This window comes from Ahaetulla prasina, chromosome 5, assembly GCF_028640845.1.
Source record: "Ahaetulla prasina isolate Xishuangbanna chromosome 5, ASM2864084v1, whole genome shotgun sequence".
Lineage (NCBI taxonomy): Eukaryota > Metazoa > Chordata > Lepidosauria > Squamata > Colubridae > Ahaetulla > Ahaetulla prasina.
Window position 1 is genome coordinate 3,321,799 of NC_080543.1, and position 19,389 is coordinate 3,341,187.

The 19,389-nt window shown below is 44.1% G+C and overlaps 1 protein-coding gene across 1 annotated transcript in view; it reads right to left on the reverse strand.

The window, feature by feature from the left end:
• Nucleotides 1-19,389, reverse strand: part of ARHGEF17 (Rho guanine nucleotide exchange factor 17) — a 153,167-nt gene that overhangs the window by 54,789 nt on the left and 78,989 nt on the right. Inside the window, exons 2-3 of the mRNA XM_058184923.1 lie at nucleotides 3,833-3,910; nucleotides 1,025-1,207 (exon numbers count right to left, since the gene is read on the reverse strand). Coding sequence (XP_058040906.1) covers nucleotides 1,025-1,207; nucleotides 3,833-3,910 — 261 coding nt within the window. The remainder of the gene's footprint in view (nucleotides 1-1,024; nucleotides 1,208-3,832; nucleotides 3,911-19,389) is intronic.

Here is a 19,389-nt window from a genome sequence, read left to right on the forward strand (position 1 = left end):
TCTAGTCTCACCTTAGGCATGAAAGGCAGTTGGGTGACTTTGGGCCAATCACTAGGAGATGGTGAATTCAAGTCCTGCCTTAGGCATGAAAGGCAGTTGGGTGACTTTGGGCCAATCACCAGGAGACGGTGAGTTCTAGTCTCACCTTAAGCTTGAAAGGCAGCTGGGTGACTTTGGGCCAATCACCAGGAGACCGTGAGTTCTAGTCTCATCTTAGGCATGAAAGGCAGTTGGATGATTTTGGGCCAATCACCAGGAGACAGTGAGTTCTAGTCTCGCCTTAGGGATAAAAGACTGCTAGGTGATTTTGGGCTAAAGTCACCCCACCGCTTCTCGTACCTAAGACTAGAACCGATCATTTCCCTGTTTCCAGCATGGTGCCTCTAACTGCTAACTAGACCAAACTGTCTCTTTATTTAATTTATTTATTAAACGGATAGGCTGCCCATCTCACTGGATATTTAATTTAATCCCTTTTGCATTGAATAGAAATAATCGGGATAAACTTCAATTGGCGAAAAGAACCAGGAGGAGTTATCTATCTAGAAGAATAAAGTAAGGAAAGTGAAGGAATTGTTGTCGGAAGGGTAGAACGATCCAGAATATGGAATTTCGCACACGCGAAGAACAAGCCAACATTTATGAAGATCGAGAAGCAACCAGGGGTGGGATTCAAATAATTTAACAACCGGTTCGCTGGGCTAATGACCGGCTGGGCGGGGGTGTCCATGGGGTGTGATAGGCAGCACTCAGTCTCCTGCACCCCACCCTGCGAGCAAAAACAGGCCGTGTCTGTGTGTTGTGTGTGATACATTGCACCCCTAGGCCTCCCTGCATTGCCCTTGAGCCGAAATGGGGTGCATGGGGACTCCTGGAAGGGGCGGGGAGGGGTGGGGCCGGCCAGCAATTTAACTACCGGTTTGCCCGAACCGGTTGAATCCTACCACCGGATGCAACCTCCATCACGTTTCCTTCTCCCCTCTCCTCCGGAAGTTTAGAAGCGGCAGGCGGGAACGATACTCACAGACTGTACCAGGATCTCCCCCACTTTCTGTTTCTCGTGCCAGTTCTGGACACATTCGGAGATCTCCTCCAGGAACTCCTCGTGATGTTCCAGTAACTCGGGAATCTGATCGAAGATCTCGTCCACCAACGAGGGGTCGCAGAGGGTGGAATTTTCCGGCTGTTTCAGGGGCTTCATATAACCCTGGAAGGAGAGGAGGAGAAGAAACCAAAATAAATGGGAATTTAGAAACACAGGAAGTCGGCTTTGAATTCACCGACCCCCCCCCCCAAATGGAGGACAGATGGTCCTAGAATAGAAACGCAAGGACTTTTTTATAACCTGCTACTAATTTAAAGTGGGCTCCTTTAAAATGCCCAGAATGGAGTCTGGGAACTTCACACGCTTTAAAGCAGGAGTCTCCAACCTTGGCAACTTTAAGCCTGGAGGACTTCAACTCCCAGAATGCCCCCAGCCAGCTTTGCTGAGACCCCTGCTTTAAACTAGGGGCCTCTGGTGGCTCAGCAGACCAAGTCTGTCTGTTATTAACAGCAGCTGCTTGCAATTACTGCAGGTTCAAGTCCCACCAGGCCCAAGGTTGACTCAGCCTTCCATCTTTTATAAGGTAGATAAAATGAGGACCCAGATTGTTGGGGGCAATAAAAGTTGACTTTGTATATAATATACAAATGGATGAAGACTATTGCTTAACATAGTGTAAGCCGCCCTGAGTCTTCGGAGAAGGGCGGAATATAATTACATTAAAAAAAAACTACTACCAAAAAAAAAAGTACTTTCCAATATTAAAAAAAAATACAGATAGTTCTTGTTCAAATTAGTGAGTTCAAATTTTCTTTTTTTTTTATTGAAAAAGTTTTAACAAGCAAAAACATTTTTCCCCCTTCCCCCCCCAAAAAAACCCCTTCCCCCCTCCCTTCCCCCCCACCCGGCTTCCCGGGTCAATCACAAGGTATTGTTATACATAAACCAAACATAGAGTAAAATTTTCCCTTCTAATCCAATTAACCTCATCCAAATCTTTTCATTTCCCAACCCCCCCATTATATAAAATAATACTTCCTAATTATTCAAAGGCAATCTGATATTTCTTAATCTGATATCTGTTTTGTAAATAATCAATCCATTTTTTCCATTCAATTAAATATCTTTCCTGCGTATTGTCTTTCAAAAAAGCTGAGATTTTAACCATCTCAGCCAAGTTAGTAACTTTCAATATCCATTCTTCTATTGTAGGTAACTCTTTTTTTCTTCCAATATTGTCCAATCAACAGCCTTGCTGCTGTTATTAGGTTCAAAATCAATTTAATCTCAGTCAATGTACAATCCGTTATAATTCCCAAAAGGAAAAATTGCGGCAGGAACTTTATCTTCTTCTTCAGGACATTTTGAATAATCCACCATATTCTTATCCAAAAGGCCTTAATTTTTTTTAAGAAGAGCGAGTTCAAATTTTCCATAGCACGACAGCAATTAAGCGAGCTGCGCCTCATTTTACGACCTCCTTGCGACCGTTATTAAACAAAATCGCTGCCGTTATTAAGTGAACCACACAGCCGTTAAGCGAATCGGGCGTCTCCCGTTGGTTTGGCTTGTTAAAAAGCCAGCTGGGAAGGTTGCAAATGTAAGTGATGATATGACACCCACACACACACTCCCAGAAGAGAGCAGCTGTCATGAAGACATGCTGACTGCCAATCGAACAAATTTGGATGGCAGGCAGTCCTCGTCGTACGACCGCAATTGAGCTCAAACTTTAGGTTGCTAAGCGAAACAGTCGTGAAGGGAATTTTGCTCCATTCTACGACCTTTCTGGCCAATAGTTGTTACGTGAAGTTAATGACATAGTCGTTGAGGGAATTCCCGTTTCCCTATTGACTTTGCTGGTCAGAAGGTCGCAAAAGGGGATCACATGATCCCCGGGACGCTGCAGCTGACGTAAGTACATGCCAGTTGCCAAGCATGCAGCTCAAATTCAATTCTTTGTGCAAATGATATAATAAGATGTGTTTATTCTGCACTGACATGGATTTCTATAATTGCATATCAGCTTGTCCAGCGGCAAAATCCTCTGAAGCAGGGGTCTCCAATCTTGGCAACTTTAAGCCTGGTGGACTTCAACTCCCAGAATCCCCCAGCCAGCAAAGCTGGCTGGGGGATTCTGGGAGTTGAAGTCCACCAGGCTTAAAGTTGCCAAAGTCGGAGACCCCTGCTCTGAAGTTTGCTTTGCGTGTGCATGCGCATCTGGGGTGCGCCCGCACAGCGCTAAAAAAAGGAACATTTTGAAGCCTTCCGAGTCTGCAAAGGCAAGTAGAACAGCGAGGGTGGGGGAATCCGCTGTGCCACGCGATTTAGATTAGGAATCGGACAATTCTAGCTAATATAAATCACGCGTCACAGCTGATTATTATTATTATTATTATTATTATTATTATTATTATTATTATTATTATTATTATTATTATTATTTATTCGATTTTTATACCGCCCTTTTCCCGAAGGACTCAGGGTGGTGTACAGCCAAGGTAAAACAAACAGTGCAATATACAATTAAAATATGAATTAAAAAAACTTATTACATAATTGGCCTAAAAACTTTGGAACATATAAAACTAAAACCCATTAAAAATTAATAATAAAAATTTAAAACCAATAAAATTGTCAGAAATACCAGTTCGCCCGAACCGGTAACATTTTTTAAAAACTACCGGTTCGCCCGAACCGGTCCAAACTGGTAGCATTTCACCCCTGAGCTTGTCCCGGACGCTCGTGGAGCGTCTATTTCCACTCCTGCCAAAAATGATGGTTTACCTGCATCAAGGTACGAAGGGACTCCACGTAGGACTGCTCCGTGTCCAACAGGGTCATGGTGACATGTTTCCGCATATCCTGCAACGAAGAACAGAGGGGCATTAAAAGATCATCCGTCTTGCCCTAAGTACGCCGTGCGCTTCTCCGGATACAAATAATCCTCACAGTTTGTGCTGGGACAGACTCCGTGGATGTCTGGTGAGGGTCCCACCTCTTTGTCCAGGTCTGGACCTGATCTGCTGTCCCAGACACCTCCGGCCCTAAACACGCACAGTTATATTTATAGAGAAATATAAATAAATATGAGATCGGAACGGCGACATTTGCAAGCAACTGACAGCCTGTCACAAAAGGGATTCTGCGGAATCGACTATCGTAGAATGACACACCGCGCACAATTTTATTTGGTTCGTTCCATTGATACAGATAGTCCTCGACTTGCGGATAACAAAGGAGCCCAACATTTCTCTTTGGTACTAAGCGAGACATTTGTGAGGTAAATTTTGCTCCGTTTTTGCGACCTTTCTTGCCACAACGTTGTGAAGTTAGTAAGTGAATTTGGCTCCCCACCCCATCCCCGGTTGACGTGGCTTGTCGGAAGGTCGCAAAAGGGGATCACGAGAGCCCGGGACGCTGCGACCGTCATAAATATGAGTCACTTTGCCAAGCGTCTGAATTCTGATCACGTGACCATGGGGATGCTGCAACAGTCGTAAGTGGGGAAAAACGGTCATAATTTGCTTTTTTCAGTGCCGTTGTAACTTCAAACGGTCACTAAACAAATGGTCGTAAGTTGAGGACTACCTGCATGGTGCCCATTTCACTATCAGGTGACCCTAGGGAAACGACAGGTGACAAAGGAAGGTGTCTGTTTTCTTCGGACACAACTTTTCTCCTTCCGTCTCAAGATCGCCACATGCGTACAAGCGGCTTTCCCGTTTCCATTACGGACTACAAAGCCCAGTGGGCACGGGCATTGTAGTCCACAGCCGCCTGGTCTGGTAACTCACCAGGGTTCTTGTCCCTCCCGGCTTTTTAAAAAGATTGTTTTAATATGAGCACTTAAATTGGAATTTGGCCTGCATACCCCATTGTATTTAGTTGCTATTTATATTCCATAAAAGTCTCTTTGGCCTGGGAGAATGAATTTATTTATTAGATGTATTTCGATACCACCAAAATCCAAAGACTCTCAGCAGCTTACCATGGAGCACAGGATGGGATGGGACAGGACAGGACAGAACTAGACAGGAAAGAACTGAATGGAACAGAATGGAACTGGACAGGACAGGACAGGACAGGACAGGACAGAACTGAACAGAACTGAACAGAATTGGATTGGACAGGACAGGACAGAACTGAACTGGACAGGACAGAATTGGACTGGACAGGACAAGACAAGACAGGACAGAACTGAACTGGACAGGACAGGACAGGACAGAACTGAACAGAACAGAACTGAACAGAATTGGATTGGACAGGACAGAACTGAACAGGACAGAATTGGACTGGACAGGACAAGACAGGACAGGACAGGACTGAACTGGAAAGGACAGGACAGAACTGAACTGAACAGAACAGAACTGAACAGAATTGGATTGGACAGGACAGGACAGAACTGGACTGGACAGGACAGAATTGGACTGGACAGGACAGGACAGGACAGAACTGAACAGAATTGGATTGGACAGAACAGGGCAGAACTGGACAGGAAAGAACTGAACTGGACAGGACAGAATTGAACAGGACAGAATTTGATCGGATAGGACTGAACAGGACAGGACAGGACAAAATTGAACAGGGCAGGGCAGGACAGGACCAAACGGTGTGGTTAAAACAAATTTGTCTTGTGTCTAAAATTTGTCGACAAATATCCAGAATACAAACTGGAGAAGAGAAGAGTGCCGAAGAAGAACAGTCAAGGCACTGAAATAAAGACACAACATCAAATCGAGCAAAGTCTCAAAATATTGTTAAGTCGTTAAGCAAATACACGGTTGTTAAGCGAATGTCTTTGACCGTTAAGCGAGCCAATAGTTTGCTCTTTAGGCCAAAAAAAAAAAACCCCAGGAAGTAAATGCTGAAAATTTTCACAAATGAAGATCCCTGAAGAAAAAAATCAGTTCCATGCATAGTTAGGAAAGCTGCCTGAATTTCCTCTGAAATCCTCAGGATTGCTATCTTACAGCGAGTCCTCAAACTTACAACGCTTCATTTAGGGACCGTTCGAAGTTACGACGACACCAAAAAATTTTTTTTTAAGACTCGTGACAAAATTTTTCCACACTTATGACCTTGGCTACTTCCTCGCGGTCACGTGATAAAAATTTGGCTGCTTGGCAAGAGAGTAAGAAGTGTTTGGGAAGATGAAGGAGGAAGTATGGGGGGGATCATATGGTGGACACCCCCTCCGCTCTTTTCTTGTGGGGGGGGGAGGACACATCCCAGGAAGAGAGAAAACGAAGAATTGTGGGTGCAGATGGAACGGTTTGCGTACAACAATCAGGGGACACATTTGCACTGGGATAGAATAGAATAGAATAACACAGTTGGAAGGGACCTTGGAGATCTTCTAGTCCAACCCCCTCTTTAGGCAGGAAACCCTACACCAGGGGCAGGGGTGATATGGAAAATTTGTTACTACCGGTTCTATGGGCGTGGCTTGGTTGGGGGCGGTAATGTGACTGGATGGGCATGGCAAACTTTTTTTTTTTTTTAACTTTTAAAAGCATTTTTTCTACAACCTCTTCGGCCGAAGAGGTGTTGTAAAAAAATGCTTTTAAAAGCCTCTGATGATCAGGCAACTCAGCTGGGATCGCCAGAACCCTTTAAAAGCATTTTTTCTACAGCCTCTTTGCCCGAAGAGGTTGGAGAAAAAAATGCTTTTAAAAGCCTCTGATGATCAGGCAACTCAGCTGGGATCGCCAGAACCCTTTAAAAGCATTTTTCGGCCAAAGAAAATTGCTTTTAAAAGCATTTTTTCGGCCGAAGAAAAATTGCTTTTAAAAGTAAAAAAAAACAAACCCTCTGATGATCGTGCGACTCAGCTGGGCATTGGAGGGGAGGAACCGGGATTTTTCCTACCAGTTCTCCAAACCACCCGCCGCCATCGCTACCGGATCGGGCGATTCGGTCGGAACCGGGAGCATTTCACCTCTGACCATCCTTGGCCACTTTAAGACTTGTGGACTTCAGCATAGCTGGCTGGTGAATTCTGGGAGTTGAAGTCCACAAGTCTTAAAGTGGCCAAGATTGGAGACCCCTGTCCTCCACTACTTCAGACAAATGGTTATCCAATCTCTTCTTAAATAAAAAAGATTTTTAAAAAGAAGAAAAAAATCAGGAATTTGCTAGCATCCTTCTTAATGAACTTTTTTTTTTTTTTTAAGTAAAGCCACAACTTATATAACATCTGGTCCATCCTGGCTGCCAGGGGAATTCTGGGAGTTGAAGTCCACCCACCTTCACCAATGCACCAAGACAAATTCCTTGTGTGTCCAATCACACTTGGCCAATAAAATTCTATTCTATTCTATTCTTCAGGTTGTGAGACACTGCTATCGATTAATTAATTAATTAATTATATTTATATTGTATTGGTGTGGGTATTTTAATAATTGGCTGTAAACCGCCCTGAGTCCTCCGGGAGATGGTGCGGTATAGAAATGTAATTATAAATAAATAAATAAAATAAATAAATTGAAAAAGAAAGAAACTTGTGTCCAGTTTTCACACTTACGACCGTTGCAGTATTCCTACGGCCACCTGATCAACAATTTGGGTGCTTGGTGACCGGCTTGTATTTATGACCTTCTCGGACTATGTGTCCAGCCCCCAAGGTCTCTTCTTGATCCAGAGCTGCTACTCGATCATGGGGTTGGATTAGAAGACCTTCAAGGTCCCTTCCCAACTCTGTTATTCTAACTCACCTTCAAAATTCTGGGTTGTTTTTTTTTTTTTAAGTTTTAACTCCCTGGCACAATTATCAGCAGCTTGTCTGCCTCTTCTTCGGTTTCCCTGGCAATGACATTTGGTCTCTCCTTAAAGCTGCGAATGATGGCAACGGAGGGCGTGTGCCTTATGGGCTTTTGTGGCCAAATGTTCAAGATCTGCCTTTGTGTAACTTAGAAGGTTGTGTTCTTTTGCTGGAAGGAGGGCTGTCGCCCTGGGGAGACGGAGAAATCACCCTGTGGCTGAAGAGGAATTAGAATAACCGAATTAACAGAGTGGGAAGGGACCTTGGAGGTCTTCTAGTCCAACCCCCTGCTCCAACAGGACACCCTGTATCATTTCAGACAAATGGCTGTCCAGTCTCTTTTTAAAAGCTTCCCTTGTTGGAGCATCTACAATTCCTGGAGGCAAGTCAAAGCAGTTAAAGGCACCTCCAGCAACAGTCCTCTAGGGCAGGGGTCTCCAACCTTGGTCCCTTTAAGACTTGTGGACTTCAACTCCCAGAGTTTCTCAGCCTGCCTTTAAGATGTGTGGACTTCAACTCCCAGAGTTCCTCAGCCAGCTTTGCTGGGAGTTGAAGTCCACAAGTCTTAAAGGGACCAAGGTTGGAGACCCCTGCCCTAGAGCAAAGCTGGCTGAGAAACTCTGGGAGTTGAAGTCCCCAAGTCTTAAAGGGACCAAGGTTGGAGACCCCTGCCCTAGAGCAAAGCTGGCTGAGGAACTCTGAGAGTTGAAGTCTACAAGTCTTAAAGGGACCAAGGTTGGAGACCCCTGCCCTAGAGCAAAGCTGGCTGAGGAACTCTGAGAGTTGAAGTCTACAAGTCTTAAAGGGACCAAGGTTGGAGACCCCTGCCCTAGAGCAAAGCTGGCTGAGGAACTCTGAGAGTTGAAGTCTACAAGTCTTAAAGGGACCAAGGTTGGAGACCCCTGTCCTAGAGCAAAGCTGGCTGAGGAACTCTGGGAGTTGAAGTCCACAAGTCTTAAAGGGACCAAGGTTGGAGACCCCTGCCCTAGAGCAAAGCTGGCTGAGGAACTCTGGGAGTTGAAGTCCACAAGTCTTAAAGGGACCAAGGTTGGAGACCCCTGCCCTAGAGCAAAGCTGGCTGAGGAACTCTGGGAGTTGAAGTCCACAAGTCTTAAAGGGACCAAGGTTGGAGACCCCTCCTCTAGGGTAGGCTGGATGGACAGCAGACTAGTGTCTGCCCATTCTTGTCGCGATAGCTGAACTGCCACAATCTTTTTAATTTTTCAGAATTATATCGCAGCTTCCTTTGGGACCTCAGCATAAATAGCACTGCCTCCCCTACTCCTTTTCCCCCTTCACAACAACCCTGTGAGGTAGGCAAGAGAGATGGTGGCTGAAACCACTTCTCCAAAGCCCCTGAAGGCAGGAGAAGAAGCGATGGATGGAAACTAATCAAGTAGAGAAGCAACCTAGAACTAAGGAGAAATTTCCTGGCATTGAGAACAATTAACCAGCGGAACAGCTTGCCACCAGGAGCTGCGGGTGCTCCAATACTGGAGGTTTTTAAGAAGAGATTGGACAACCATTTGTCTAGAATGGCAATGCTTGAGCAGGGGGCTGGACTAGAAGACCTCCAAGGAACCTTTCAACTCTGTTATTCTCTAACAGGTAATCCTCAATTTATGACCACAATTGATGCTGTTAAGTGAGAAATTTGTTAATTGGGTTTTGCCCCATTTTACAATTTTTTCTACCACACTTGTTAAGGGAATCGCTGCAGTTGTTAAATTAATAGCACGGTGTCTAAACGGTTTCCCCTTTTACGTTGCTTGTCAGCCTGTCGCAAAAGGGGATCTCGTCACCCAGGGACACTGCGACCGTCATAAATGTGAGTTGAGCATCCGAATGTGAATCACGTGACCTTGGGAGGGGGGGGGATGCAGCAAACGTTGTAAGTGTGAGAAATGGTCGTTAAGTCACCTTTCCAGTGATGATGTAACTTCGAACGGTCACTAAATGAACTGTTGTAAGTCAAGGACTAACTGAATTCTGCTCCAAAACACCCAGTAAGCCTTGATGGCTGATTGGCAGAGGTCTCCCCATTTTTATCCAGCCTCTTAAACACCCCCCCTCTTTTCCCACCATAGCAGACAGGCTTATATACATACATACATACATACATACATACATACATATATGTAGGTCTTTGGTTATTCGGGTTTTCTCCCGCGTAAAATTGGAAGTGTCTGGGGACGTTTCGACGAAGTCTCAATCGTCATCTTCAGGCTGGTGTCTGAAGCTGTAAACACCAGCCTGAAAGATGACGAATGAGACTTCGTCGAAACGTCGCCAAGACACTTCCAATTTTACGCGGGAGAAAACCCGAATAACCAAAGACCTACATACAGACACCCGCGAAAAACCTCAGAAAACGAAAATATATATATATCACTCCAGAGGTCAGTTTGCACAGCCTGAAGAATTAAAGCATTATTAAAGTTTGCATGCCTCCCTCCCTCCCGTCGGAGCAGCCTGGGAAAAAATGAGCCCTTTTCTATTTTAGGAAAATCTTGATCCACTTAATATTCTGCAGTTCCCAAGGGTGAGGGGCTGGGGCAGGAGAAGACCCAAAAGGGAAGGTGACAATCCTGAGTAAATTCCACACCACCCCAGCCTTTTTTTCCGGCGACCCCCTTCTCTCTTTTTTTTTTATTGAAGAGAGAAAAGCTTTGAAATTGGGGAGTGGTCTCCCCGGATGGCGACTTTCTCTGCCCTGCCCTAGGAGCAGAGACGCCCGAATCACAAATATATATATATATATATATATATATATATATATATATATATATATATATATATATATATATATATATATATATATATATATATATATATATATTGAGACTTCCTGGCTTAAATGGGCTTTATCAGGATCACTTTGCTAGCTGTCAAAAAAAGGACTGGAATCCCGCTGGCTCCGAGAACGATTTAATCCTGCCCCGAATTGATTCCGTATTACTCACCGAGTAGCTGGGCTCAGCTACTGGTTTTCTGATTTAATGGCTCAGAGCGACGTTCCTGAGCTGCAGAAAGAATCAGGTTGCTAACTTAGCCACTCCGGCGATTCACTTAACAACCGGGCCAAGAAAGGTTGTAAAATGGGACAAATGTCTCACTTAACAACAGAAATGTCGGGCTGCATTGCGGTCGTAAGTCGAGGACTACCTGTTACAATAACACTTCAGGAAGCATCAACTGTAAGAGTAACTACCAATCATCGTCATCATTTAATGGCCCCATAATCCCTTACGGTGGGTGGAGTCTGGAATGGAGCTGAGTGTTTACTGGCCAGATGCCTTTCCTGTCACCGATGAGGAGTTTTGTTCAGCAGATATATTCTCAGTGTGCGCCAGAGAGAGAAATATCTGCCTCTACCTAGGATCGAACTCACAGCCCTCCTGATTGTGAGGCGAGAGCTCCACCACGTGTAAGAGTCACTACCAATACAAAAACATCGCACTCATGTCCTACACAGCATACATTTCACCAATCAAACGATCCCATTTTCTTTCCATTTATTCCAGAGGACGTCAGTGGCACAACCTGGATGAACTTGTCCAGGCTCAGAATCTAACCAGGATTGGCTAGTTTTAATACTTGGATGGGAGACCACTCAGAAATCCCAGGGCCATAAACTAGTTTAGAAACTTGAAAAAAAGAAGAATTTCTGGAAACCATCATCTTGCTGCCAAGAAAAATTACATGGGCACAACCTCAATCACTGGGAGTCAAGTTTAAACCAGGAAGTCTCCAAACTTGGTAACTTTAAGACTTGAGGACTTCAATTCCCAGAATTCCTCAGCCATCACTGTGTATACCAGGAGCCTCCAAACTTGGTAACTTTAAGATTTGTGAACTTTAACTTTAAGACTTGTGGACTTCAACTCCCAGAATTCCTCAGTCACCGTTGTGTACATTAGGGGCCACCAAACTTCGTAACTTTAAGACTTGAGGACTTCAACTCCCAGAATTCCTCAGTCACCATTGTATACACCAGAGGCCTCCAAACTTGGTAACTTTAAGACTTGAGGACTTCAACTCCCAGAATTCCTCAACCACCAATGTGTACACCAGAGGCCTCCAAACTTGGTAATTTTTAAGAATTGAAGGCTTCAATTCCCAGAATTCCTCAGCCATCATTGGTAACTTTAAGATTGGTAACTTTAAGATTTTTGGACTTCAACTTTAAGACTTGTGGACTTCAACTCCCAGAATTCCTCAGGCAGAATTTAAATCCACAAGTCTTAAAGTTCCCAAACTTGGAGACCTCTGGGTTTAAACAAATGTTTGTGCCTCCTTCCCCCAGTGAGTCAATTCAAGGCAATCTTGCAATTACAGGCGACTTTCTCCCCCCTCCCCCCAAAAAAACCATCACACTATCTTTCTTCTTTTCCTGGCCAAAGTCAGAAGACAAGCGTCAAAAACTCCCACGCCTGAGAGTGGAAGAACAGAAAGTCCTGTGATATTTCCCTTCCATGGCCCTTTTCCTCCGAAAAAAATCTCTCACTTTGCTGTTTTCATGCCTGTTGACCAGTCAGGTTTTTTTTTCTTCTTCTTTTAAATACTAAAATGTATATATTGCCTTGACCTGCTAGATTTAATTGCTCCGTCTGGTGTGTGTGTGTGTGTGTGTGTGTGTGTGTGTGTGTGTGTGTGTGTGTGTGTATGTAGGTTTTTGGTTACACTGATCATGAAGCACGACCAAGGACCAGAAGTCAGACCACAGCTGCAACATTAGCCATTTCAAACCCCTCCAATCCATACATGCAGCAGACTGACACCCTCTATGAAGATGTAGCACGACCACGACCACGAAGCCAAACAACAGCAATGCAGCTCACCAACTCAAATCCCCCTACAACTCAGACTAATCTGAGCACAACCAAGCTCCCACCCAAACAGGACACACCCCCAGCCAATCAGAGCAAAAAAAAACCCCACCCAATCAGAGCACAGCCAAGCTCCCACCCAATCAGTTCAAACCCCCACCAGCAGTTAAAAAGGAAGAAACAGCTGCGATCACACATTGCTCCCAGAAGCACGAAGCTGTAGCCTGAAGATGACGAATGAGACTTCATCGAAACATCGTCAAGACACTTCCAATTTTACGCGGGAGAAAACCCGAATAACCAAAGACCTACATACAAACACCCGCGAAAACCTCAGAAAACATTTTATATATATATATATATATAAAATACATACATACACAACACACAAACACACACACACACTTTAAGTGGAAAAACAGGCTTATATCTAGGCAGGAGAATATTTTGATGATAGAAGAAAAATATCAGGTAAGAGTCTGGTATAAACCCTTCTCCAGCTATAAAAATATATTAAAAAGGGGGTTTTGTATGGATGTGTGGATTGGATGAATGGACTATAATTTCCCAAAGTTCTTGCCTTTTAATTAAATCGGAAAAGAGGCTACCAGGATATATTCACTTTTTTCAATCCCGTTATAACTTCGAATGGAGACTAAATGAATTTTTGTAAATTGAGTCCACACACACACACACACAAACAAAAGTTTAATAATAAACAAAATAAGGAGTGCGATCTGGTGCCAGGGAATACAATTAATCTTTCACTTACGGCCACAATTAAGCTCAAAATCTCAGTTTCTAAGCCAGAGGGCTATTAAAAGGAGTTTTGCCCCATTTTACAACCCTTCTTGCCAGGGTTGTTAAGTGAATCTGGTTTTCCCCATTGACTTTGCTTGTCGGAAGGTGTCTCAAAAGGGGATCACAGGACCCCAGGACGTTGCGACCGTCATAAATACGAGTCAGTTGCCAAGCGCCTAAAGTTTGGTCATGTGACAATGCTGCAACGGTCGTAAGTGTGAAAATGGTCATCAGTCAGTTTTTTCAATCCCGTTATAACTTCGAATGGTCGCTAAATGAATTATTATAAATTGAATCTATATATATACCCACACACACACGTAGTCAATTCATTTAGTGAATTGCATGAATAAGTGAATAAATGAATTACAACAATTCATTTAGTGACCGCTCAAAGTTATAACGGGATTGAAAAAAGTGACTTACGACCATTTTTCACACTTACGACCGTTGCAGCATCTCCCCAATGGTCCTGTGCTTGGCAACTGACTCACATTTATGACGGTTGCAGCGTCCTGGAATCCTGTGATCCCCTTCTGCGATGTCGAGGGGCAAGCCAGATCCACTTAACAACTGCACTGATTCGTTTAACAACCACAGCAAGAAAGGTCGTAAAATGGGGCAAAACTTACCTAACAAAGGTCTCGCTTAGCCACGGAGATGTTGGGCTCAATTGTGGTCGTAAGTCGAGGCCTTCCTGTATATATTTTTGGCACCGCAAATCAACACAGCTCTTTCTTCACAAACGCTGAAAAATGGTAAAAATCTCTTAAGCTGAAAAAGCTCATTTCGTTTCCGCCCGCTGAGTTCTTCCTTAGAAATGTTTATTAATCTTCCTTTTGCAAAAATAATAATAATAATGATTACTGAAGCGCCTGGCAGCCAGAGCGACGGGCTCATTAGATGCAGTGAGAAAAAACAGATCCTGTTCTTTGGGTGCCCCTGGTGAGATAAATCACAAACTGATGTGTCCAGTCCTTGCACGCACACCAGCAAAGGCCCACTTGGAGCGACAGAGGGGTGTGTGTATGTGGATAAAAATCAGCTACAGAAGGCAACTTATGCTTAGATCAAGGTTTCCCAGCCTTTTTATCTTTCAGAGGTGTGGACTTCAACTCCCAGAATCCCCCAGCCAGCAAGAGTGGACTTCAACTCCCAGAATTCTCCAGCAAGCAAGGATGGACTTCAACTCCCAGAATCCCCCAGTCAGCATTGGTGGATGTCAATTCCCAGAATTCCCCAGCCAGCAAGGATGGACTTCAACTCCCAGAATCCCCCAGCCAGCATTGGTGGATGTCAATTCCCAGAATTCCCCAGCCAGCAAGAGTGGACTTCAACTCCCAGAATTCTCCAGCAAGCAAGAGTGGACTTCAACTCCCAGAATTCTCCAGCCAGCAAGAGTGGACTTCAACTCCCAGAATCCCCCAGTCAGCATTGGTGGATGTCAATTCCCAGAATTCCCCAGCCAGCAAGGATGGACTTCAACTCCCAGAATCCCCCAGCAAGCATCGGTGGATGTCAATTCCCAGAATTCCCCAGCCAGCAAGAGTGGACTTCAACTCCCAGAATTCCCCAGCCAGCAAGGATGGACTTCAACTCCCAGAATTCTCCAGCCAGCATCGGTGGATGTCAATTCCCAGAATTCCCCAGCCAGCAAGAGTGGACTTCAACTCCCAGAATTCTCCAGCAAGCAAGGATGGACTTCAACTCCCAGAATCCCCCAGTCAGCATGAGTGGACATCATCTCCCAGAATTCCCTAGCCAGCCTATATGAACTTCAATACCCAGAATTCCCCATCTAGCACGAACGGACTTTATCTTTCAGAGGTGTGGACTTCAACTCCCAGAATCCCCCAGTCAGCATTGGTGGATGTCAATTCCCAGAATTCCCCAGCCAGCAAGGATGGACTTCAACTCCCAGAATCCCCCAGCAAGCATTGGTGGATGTCAATTCCCAGAATTCCCCAGCTAGCAAGAGTGGACTTCAACTCCCAGAATTCCCCAGTCAGCATGAGTGGACATCATCTCCCAGAATTCCCTAGCCAGCCTATATGAACTTCAATTCCCAGAATTCCCCATCTAGCACAAATGGACTTTCAACACACAGAATGCCCCAGCCAGAATTCTGGGAGTCGAAGTCCACCTATCTTAAAATTCAGAAACAATGATTTAGACTGATGAGTAACTGATGAGTAACTACTCATAAATATCCGGGGGACCCAGGCTTGTACCCCTCTGCATTTTCCATCGAGTGGTAACTGTCATCTGTTTTGACAGGGGGGAAAAAATGATTTTCTTCCTAAGGCACAAAGTATTCCCGGACTAAATCCACTTAATAAAGGCCATAGCCTCTTTCATAAATTATTGTAAACTCAAGCGACAGGGGAAAGAAAACAGTGCTTAAATTTAAATTGGAAACGCAGCCCTTTTCGTTTGACATGCAATTTTTAGAGTCTCCTGACAAAGTTGCATTTACAATTCTTGGCCAGCCACTCCGTCTTTGACAATTTTAGGAAACGGGAAAAGATAACAGTGTTTTCCAAAGATGTTGGAAAACAGGCGGATTGTGTGTAATCACATTCATCAAACTGATGTCTTGGCGCATAGAAAGCAATCTCCAGGAGACTTCTGGGAAATTCGTGGATTTGGGGCACTGTAGTCATTTGACTTACAACAGCTCATTTAATGTCCGTTCAAAGTTACAGCAGTACTGAAAAAGGTGATTTATAACCATTTTTCATACTGCTGCAGCCTCCCCATGGTCACGTGATCAAAATTCAAACCCTTGGCTCATATTTATGACGGTCGCATTGTCCTGGGGGTCGTGTGATCCCGTTTTGCGACCTTCCAACAAGCAAAGTCAATGGGTAAGTCCAGATTGTGTGACTGATTTGTCACACAGTGACAAATCTTTTATAATCTCACACAGTGAGATTATAAAAGCACAGTCTAACACAATACCAATGAAGAAGAAAAATAGTAGATCACAAAAGAAACCAGCATGGATGCATAAAGAACTATCTGACAAATTGAAAGACAAAAAGGACAAATATAAAAAGTGGAAAGAGGGGCAAATAACTAAGGCAGAATATCAGCAAATAGCCCGAGCCTGTAAAGATGAAGTGAGGAAAGCTAAGGCTCACAATGAACAAAGGCTAGCAACAAAAGTAAAAAATAATAAAAAAAGCTTCTTCCAACATGTTAAAAACAAGAAAAAAGTCAAGGAAACAATTGGCCCATTGCTGGGAGAAAGTGGCAAGAAGATGACAAGCAACAGGGAGAAAGCAGATCTACTTAACTCATATTTTGCATCTGTCTTTACACAAAAGGAAAAAACAATCCAACCTATCAAAAACAGCACTACAAAAAACAGATTAGAAACACAAGTTAAAATAGGGAAGAAAATGGTAAGTGAACACCTGTCTACCCTAGACGAGTTCAAATCACCAGGACCGGATGGATTACACCCCAAGGTTCTGAAGGAACTGGCAGACGTGATCTCAGAACCACTGAACTATATCTTTCAAAGATCCTGGAGCACAGGGGAGCTGCCAGAGGACTGGAAAAGAGCTGATGTAGTTCCCATCTTCAAAAAGGAAAAAACAGATCCAGGAAACTACAGACCTATCAGTCTGACCTCAATACCGGGAAGATTCTGGAAAAGATAATCAAGCAACGAATCACCGAACACCTAGAAGCAAACAAAGTAATAACCAAAAGCCAACATGGGTTTGTCAAAACAGATCATGCCAGACTAATCTTATCGCATTCTTTGACAAAATGACAAAATTAGTAGACCAGAGGAATGCTGTTGATATAATTTACTTGGACTTCAGTAAAGCATTTGATAAAGTAGACCATAACCTACTACTAGATAAAGTAGAAAATGTGGGTTAGACAGCACCACCACCAGATGGATTCGTAATTGGCTGACCAACCGCACTCAACGTGTAGTCCTCAACGGAACTACATCCACATGGAGGAAGTATGCAGTGGAGTACCCCAAGGCTCTGTTTTAGGCCCAGTACTCTTCAACATCTTCATCAATGACTTGGACGAGGGATAGATGGGGAACTCATCAAATTTGCAGATGACACCAAGCTGGCAGGAATAGCCAACACTCCAGAAGATAGGCTCAAGTTACAGAAAGATCTTGACAGACTTGAACATTGGGCGCTATCTAACAAAATGAAATTCAACAGTGAAAAAGTAAGGTTCTACATTTAGGCCAAAAACAAAATGCACCAGTACCGTATATGTGGTACCTTGCTCAATAGTAGTACCTGTGAGAGGGATCTTGGAGTCCTAGTGGATAACCATCTAGATATGAGCCAGCAGTGTGCAGCAGCTGTTAAAAAGCCAACACAGTTCTGGGCTGCATAAACAGAGGGATAGAATCAAGATCACGTGAAGTGCTAGTACCACTTTATAATGCCTTGGTAAGGCCACACTTGGAATATTGCATCCAGTTTTGGTCGCCACGATGTAAAAAAGATGTTGAGACTCTAGAAAGAGTGCAGAGAAGAGCAACAAAGATGATTAGGGGACTGGAGGATAAAACATATGAAGAACGGTTGCAGGAACTGGGTATGTCTAGTTTAACAAAAAGAAGGACTAGGGGAGACATGATAGCTGTGTTCCAATATCTCAGGGGTTGCCACAAAGAAGAGGGAGTCAAGCTATTCTCCAAAGCACCTGAGGGTAGAACAAGAAGCAATGGGTGGAAACTGATCAAGGAAAGAAGCAACTTAGAACTAAGGAGAAATTTCCTGACAGTTAGAACAATTAATAAGTGGAACGACTTAATAATTAATAAGTTGTGAATGCTCCAACACTGGAAATTTTTAAGAAAATGTTGGATAACCATCTGACTGAGATGGTGTAGGGTTTCCTGCCTGGGCAGGGGGTTGGACTAGAAGGCCTCCAAGGTCCCTTCCAACTCTGATGTTATGTTATGTTATGTTATGTTATGTTATGTTATGATTTAACAACGGTGGTGATTTCCTTAACGACTGTGGTGGAGAAGGCCGTAAAAGGGGGCAAAATTCACTTAACAGCTGTCTCGCTTAGCAGCATAAATGCTGGGCTTAACTGTGGTCGCTAGTCGAGGATTACCTGTACAGAAGTAGTTTGCCGTCACTTAGATGGGTTTTGCTGACACCCAATCTCAGCTGGTGGGCTTCTTAGCAGCATTTCCCAGTATGGTACCTTCTCCCAGAATTCCAAACTCTGCAGGCTGGGGAATTCTGGGATAGAATTTAACAGATTAACAGAGTTGGAAGGGACCTTGTAGGTCATCTAGTCCAACCCCCCACCCAAGCAGGAGACCCTACACCATTTCTGACCAATGGCAGCCCAGTCTCTTCTTGAAAGCCTCCAGTGATGAAGCTCCCACAACTTCTGAAGGCAACTTCTGTTCCATCAATTGATGGTTCTCCCTGTCAGAAAATTCCTCCTTATTTCCAGGTTGAATCTCTCCTTGGTCAGTTTCCATCCATTATTCCTTCTCTGGCCTTTGGGTGCCTTGGAGGATAGCTTGACCCCCTTCCTCCTCTCTGTGGCAGCCCCTCAAATATTGGAAGATGCTATCCTGTCTCCCCTGGTCCTTCTCTTCACTAGACTAGCCTGGCCCAGTTCCTGCAACCGTTCTTCATATGTTTTAGCCTCCAGTCCCCAAATCCTCTTTGTGCTCTTCTCTGCACTCTTTCTAGAGTCTCAACATCTTTTTTTATAGTGTGGTGACCAAAACTGGATGAATTCCTTGAGAGGATGTCAATAATGCTACTTCCATGCTCCCCAGCCGGTATGCCTGTGCACAACATCCCAGGTTAAACAGAATACAAAACAACGGTTTGCCTGTTTCCGGTGCTTAGAACCACTGGATTCATTTAATGAGCACGTGGTTCACTTTACAATTTGGTAATTCACTTAATAACTGTGGTGACTCGCTT